General features: G+C 46.5%; 1 protein-coding gene across 2 annotated transcripts in view; it reads right to left on the reverse strand.

The window, feature by feature from the left end:
• The window catches only part of Hunk (hormonally up-regulated Neu-associated kinase), a 103,251-nt gene that overhangs the window by 12,247 nt on the left and 84,340 nt on the right, over positions 1 to 6,664 (reverse strand). For both annotated transcript variants that reach the window (XM_033768046.1, XM_033768045.1), the window contains exon 9: positions 2,905 to 2,988. In XM_033768046.1, the coding sequence (XP_033623937.1) occupies positions 2,905 to 2,988 (84 nt within the window). The remainder of the gene's footprint in view (positions 1 to 2,904; positions 2,989 to 6,664) is intronic.

Here is a 6,664-nt window from a genome sequence, read left to right on the forward strand (position 1 = left end):
GTGGGGTGGGGGGTGTCTCGTAATAGCCCGTGACTTAATTAGCAGCAGCACTGCTGCAGTTTGGAGAAAACAAATGGATCATAGAAAACTGAAATGTTGTTTGCCCATTAGTGTTCCTATTTAAATCCTAACTGTGCAATATTTTAATAAATGTTTAAAACGTTCACCATGTGTTTTGGGGCCAAGTGAAATAACCATCAAGAGAAAAAGAATCTGAATGAAAGAAGGGGCCCTTTCCCTTCAGGGTTCTGGCACTTTCAAGCACACAGCTGCACAGGCTGGGTGAGAGGGTTGTGTAGCTGAGCGTGACAGGTGTGTCGGCAAGGTGGGAGGGAGGCACACAGAGCACATACACTGGGCATTCACTGTGGCTACGTTTGACTGGAATGCAAACCAAGAGGTAGAAGAGCCCAACAGTGAGCTCTGCCCGCCACCCCGGCCTCAGTAGGGCAGGCACTGCACAGGTGCTGTCCATGAACACTGTACGCGAACAACCTACTATGTCGCTGCTGGACATCGTGCTGGCTCTAGGCTACTGAGTTGATCCCTGCTGTCGTGGAAGTCACAGTCCACAGTGGAAGAGAGGTGTGATACTCAAGCAAACAAGAATCTGCTACCAGGACCATCCCTGTAGGTACAACGTGGTGTGACAACCAGCCTGGAGAGATGGCATGTGGTGGCAGAGGTCAAGGGTAAGCAGGGATCCATGAGGAGCTGACTTTGCCTTGGAATCTAAAGACATGTGGATATTGGCTGAGCAAAGGGGCATGGGGAGAACATTCTGGAAGAGGGGAGAGCGTGTGCACAGCCCCACAAGCAGAGGGAGCACTGGAAGCCTGGGCTGGGTGTGGAGCTGCGACACGAGCTGTGACAGAGGGCCGGGGCACAGAGCCTGCTAGGTTTCAAGTGGGGCAGGGACAGGAGGGGTGAAAAGCGGAGGTGCTTAAGAGGCCACAGAAGAGGTGCAGGGGAGAGGCAGGGCCCCGGGGGATGGACGCGGAGACAGCAGAGGGCTCTGGGCTTAGGAGCGAAGGCAGCAGAACTGCGGGGAGGGCTGGCTCTGCAGCCAAAGGACAAATGAGCTTCCCAGACTCCTGAGTTTCCACCCCAGGGAGGATGGGGCTGTCACTGACAGCTTCTTTCTGGGCGTGCTAGATTTGAGACATCTGTGCTCATGCAAAAGGAGGTCACCATGGGGTAGGAACTGGCCAGAGGGGTCTCAAGCCCAGGGACAGTGGAGTCCCTCTACCACCCCACCAGCCCGTACGCAGTGTGGAAGCCACCCATGGGCTTGAGGCTCTGCTCACCCGAAAAGCTCATCTTCAATCTGTCCGCTGGTGCCCCAGGGCCATCTGGGGAAGGAAGTGGAATCCCACCCCCCACCCTCTGTCCTCTCAACCCTTTGGATCCTTCCATGGAAGTCGTTCTTTCTTCTTCCCCTCCAGTGTGAAGGACAGAGAGGCTTGGCATTCACTGACTTCGCTTCTCTTCTGCCCTCTCAGCCCGATCCATGCCTCTTCCACTCCTACAAAGCCAGGCCCCCGAACATTCTCCTGACAGCCAACTGCTTGGCCAGCTCTGCTGAGTTTTGCACGCAACCTCTTCTCTGTTCCCATGGTCTCCCGGGCACCCATCCCTGGCCACTCATGCCACCATCTTGCTGGTTTCCCCTCCTCCGCCTCCAGGCTCTGTCTAGAAGGGAATTCCAGCCCCAGCCTCAAGTTCCTAGCCCCTTTCCTGAGCTCCATTTTCACGCTCAGCTCCACACACTTGAGGTCATGGCGTTTCCACATCAAGTGAATGTGAGGGTGAATTGTTCCCGCAGGACTTGTATGACTAGGGTGAAAATTTTACACTGGAAAAGGACAGAGGGAAGTGGCCAGGGCGTGATGATCTCTCCTCCAATAAAAGAATTCTTGCGTGTCCAAGCAGAGAAGCCTGTGATAGGGTGTCGGGGGACAGGACAGAGGTTCCAGAGGAGGAATGGGGATGAGCTCCCTGGAAAAGTCACTGAGAAAGGAGACCCCACCTGACCGAGGTACTCAGGAGGCCCTGCACTCCTGGCCCTGAATCTGGAGTTCAGAGACAATCTCTTCACACACATGGATCGGGGGTCCTGAGCTGTGACAGTCTGCCACAGGACACAAGGTTTTATTCTGAAATTAAAGAAGGTCAGTGCTTTTCTCTCGGGTGTGTTCTAGGTAACATGAACTCAGTGAGTAGAGAAGCCTGCTTTCTTCTGGAACCTTCCCTGCTTTCATGTAGGGCTTTCCCTGCTCCTTACTTTCTCTTTTCTCGATGACAAGAAGCGTGATGTTCAGCTATATTTTGAGCACACTGTTTTCACCTTCTGGAGCTCTGACAGGGGTTTCCAACCTTGGCTGCTCCCTGGAATCACCCATAGAGCTTTACAAAATACCGACCCCAAGTCCTGCCTCCTGTGAACAGATACAATTGGTCCACAGCACAGCCTGGGTACTGAGACACTGCAATGAATGCCCTGGGTGACTGAGTGTGGCAATAGTGAGAACTGCGGTTTGGAGATGGTGGCTTCACTGTAAGCCAGTTCTCAAGGGCTCCATTACAAGGGTCTCTATGGGTACTGCCATGTCTCACAGTGACTGGCTTCCTCCCCACCAGTGGAAATCTTTTTTTTTTTTTTTCTTTTTGTACACATGTATTGAGGATTAAACCAAAGACCTGGAACGTAAGCTACATTCCCAGCCCCTTTTACTACTTTTAAATTTGAGACAGTCTCTCTAAATCGATAAATTGTCCAAGCTGGGCTCAAATTTGTGATCCTGTGGCCTCAGCCTCCCAGCGTGCCGGCGTTAAAGATGTGAGCCACCACGCTGGTAAATCTGCTCTTCTCAGGAGCTCTGGGTTTGCTTCAAGCTCACTTACCTCATAGGGCTCCTTGGTGGCCCTGCACTTTTCCATCTGGTAGAGCTGGTTCTTGTAGCAGACACTGTCCTGGATGTCAGATTTCTACCAGAGGAGGAGAGAAGCATGGCTTAAAGCTTGGAAATAGAAACACCCATTAAGCTGCTATTAATTTTTAAACCAGTGTTGGGATGAGGAAGTGTAAGAAGGGTGGCAAGCCAAGCAATGGCAATGCGAATTCTCATTCCAGACTGCAGCTCAGGGTATGCTGCAGACCCAGAATCAGGCAGGCTACTCTGTTACAGGCTTTCCCAGCAAAGGGTCCGGTGACCTGGGGCTGGTCACTGGTCCCTGCTGGGCTTCCGTCCTTTCATCCATACACCATAGAGATGACTCTACGGTGGGAAAGCAGGAACCAAATAGGTGAGCAGGGAAGAAAAACTTATTTCGTGGAGCCACTACATAGGACACAGATCTCGCTTATTTATTTTAAAACAGGAGACAAACATGTCCCAAAAGGAAAGCCACAGCACTCCATAATATAGCTTTAAAAAGATGAACAACTCATGTAAGATTGTGCAGGTGCAACTTTGTCTAGAGACTGGGAAAATTAAATGACTGATTAATTAATCAACCAAGTAGTTAATGAGTGCCCTGATAGCTCTCCAACTTAAAGTACATGTTTCTTGGTTATAAAAAAAAAAAAAAAAAAAAAGAAGAAGAAACTAAGAAAGAAGGGGAGAAATGACAAATCATTAAAATGTAATGTTTTACTTTTTAGTTCCTTAGATTGGATTTCAAAATTATACACAGGTTGTGAGTGATTGGCTGATAAGATTAATAACTGGGACAGTGCATCCAGTGTAACTAAGTTAGCCTTGTCTGGAAATTACTGAGCAGACCCGTTGAGTTCTGTGGGGATTAATTCACTCTGGGTTAAAAACTGCCATTGCCTAGACTATGCATTCTCAGACCAGGTATACGCTGGTCTGAAGAGTTCAATGTAAAATAGACACAATAAAATAAAAATCTTCTCTGGTTCAAACTACATCGGCTGTCAGCTGAGTGTCTAGGGAATGCTTTCAGTAGAAAAAGCCAAGCTCAGCCTTGCAACACTTCAAACTCTGATGCTAGACAAAGCAGAGGGCAGAAGGCAAGGCACCCAGACAACGGAAACATCGCCCAAGAGCTTCCAGAAAAATTGTCTCTCTTGCTTGAGATGATGTGAGTGACCAAAACTTGTATTTGTAAAAGTGGACAAGGCCATGAAGAACACCCCTCAGTGTTACTTGGCAAAGCAATCTGGAAGGCTTGAATCTGCTAACTTACTAAGAAAAGTAGCAATGTCCTTCTGTAATATGTGAAATTATGAATTGTACAATATGCTCAGTTTCATGAAAATACTTTTACTTTCTGGGGGTCATTCATCATTTGAAAGAGAACATCGATTTTCTCATACCTCGGAATCATTCTGTAGCTTAACCTTTACCTTCTATAGTACGATAGTCTCCAAATGAAATCACCTTGAGCCCTTACAAGTGAAAATGTTATGTGCATCCACCTATAATAATATATATCTCTATTTAGAAATTATATGCATGGACCACTGTACTCATATACCATCCGTATTATAAAATATATGACAGAAACAGGAATTTAATAGGACAAGGTAAGAAGGAATCTGGGACATGTGATGGTGTGGTTTATATCTAGATGACCCTCCAAAGCCTCAGGTACTCATAGGTGGGGGTTCAGGGAGGTGACTGGATCCTGGGGGCTTGATACTCATCAGTACATTCACCACTGATGAGTTTATAACTAAATGTGATGCTGCGCGAAGCCTGGTCAGAGGAGGAGGTCCCTGGAGCATGGCTGGAGGTGTCAATCTCCTTCGTCTATCCCTTGATCTCTCTCCACTTCCTGCTGCGTGCCTTGAGCAAACCTCCTATTCCAGGGTCCTCATGCTGCTCTGCCGCAGAGCCAGCAGACGACAGACTGAAACCTCTACAAACTGTGAGCCAAAATCAACCGTTTCTCCTTACAGAGCGAGGCCACCCCACATGCTTGGTTCTTCTCCCTGCAGTCATTTCCTTTCTCCTTTTCTCTCAAGTGGTGACACAGTCAGTGGGGCTCTCATCAGAGGCCAAACAGATGGGCTTTCCTGCTCTTGGACTCTCAGCCTCCAAAACTGAATGAAAGAAACCTCTTTTTGTTATAAAGTACCAAGATTCAGGTATTTCTTTAATAGCAGAAAACAACAATCTAGTCCCTGTGTCAAAAGTCATGTCTTTCTGGGTCTGCCACTTCCTGCATAGATGTCCTACGAGTAACACAGTCACACAGGCCCATCCCTGAAATGCAGGCTCAAAACTATGAATCGGTCCCCATAGAAGTGCTACTCTATTACTATTTATGCTGAGTACATTCTCCTCCCTGTGAAACATCATCCTTGGTAACTGGCTAGTAATTCTGTAAAGCCTTTTACTGTTGAGAATGCTTCTTCTCATGTACATCTTTCCTTTGGTGGCTCACCAAAAAAAAAAAAAAAAAAATACAAAAAAAAAAAAAAAAAAAAAAAAAAGAAAGAAAAGAAAAAGTTCTGCAACTAATTTCTTGTAGACGCAAAATCTAGCAAATATCCTAAGCTGAATCAGCCTGGAAACATCTGTACTTTTATCCAACTGTCTAACAAACCTCCTGTCAAGCTTCTTCAAGTACTAAGAAAAGCTTTCTGGCCATCTCCCGAACCTATCCGCTACTCTGGTCACCTTATCTCACAGGCATCATTTTGGTCATTTCTGCCATGGCAGGGAAAATAGCATTTCCCCAATTGCACATCTATTTTCTTAATTTTGCTCTAACACAGAAACCTCAAAAGCAGGCTTCTAAACTGATTGCTTGGTAGGATTTTGTGACATATTGGTCTATCCTGTGACTTTAAATATCACTAAAAAAGCTTTTACAGCTTGTTCTTACCATCTAGATTCTAAGTGTCTTCCTAACAGCGACTCCTACAAAGCATCGGATCTCAAGGTGTAATACCTACAGGGTCAAGGTTATCCTTCAGGAAAGTGAATTCGTAATCAAGTGTCAGATGGGCTTCCTGCCAGTCCTGAATCTCTGGCTGACTTTCAATCAGATCTGCCCCACACCCACTCTTCCAGGTACAGGGGAGAGGAGTCACTCGCAGAATCCACGCTGACCTGAATCCAGTTTTCCTGGCAGAATTCTTTTCTAATCACTGTCCATTTAAAGAGGTGATTTAATCAACACTAGATACTGGACCCCCTTTCCGACACACACATAAACTTTCTGGTCAAATGATGCAAGGGACCGACCTGTGAGGGTACCACTGCCCACCCCACACTGTGGGACTCTCAGCTATCCACATGCGACATAGGACACTTGGACTCAAACTATCTGAAGGTGGATCAAGTTACTGAAGCTCAGTTTCATTCTTATACCCTAAAGAAGTCAAAGTGAACACAGTCGTCTCTTGGAATCCTTGGGTAATTGGTTCCAGGTACCTCCATGGATAGCAAATCCATAGATCCTCAAGTGCCTTATGTAAAACGGTATGGTGTTTGCATGTAACTATGCACATCCTCCTGCATATTTAAATCTCTAGGTTACTTGTAATACCTGATACAGTGTAAAGTCTATGTAACTAGTTGTTACACTGTTACTGTCTAGGGACTAGTGACAAGGAAAAAGTCTATACATATTCAGTCTATACATATTCTATACATATTCAGATGGGATCTAAAATACATACATATAT

The sequence above is a fragment of the Fukomys damarensis genome, unplaced genomic scaffold (genome assembly GCF_012274545.1).
Source record: "Fukomys damarensis isolate Sample0158 unplaced genomic scaffold, DMR_v1.0_HiC HiC_scaffold_24, whole genome shotgun sequence".
NCBI classification, from domain to species: Eukaryota; Metazoa; Chordata; class Mammalia; order Rodentia; family Bathyergidae; genus Fukomys; species Fukomys damarensis.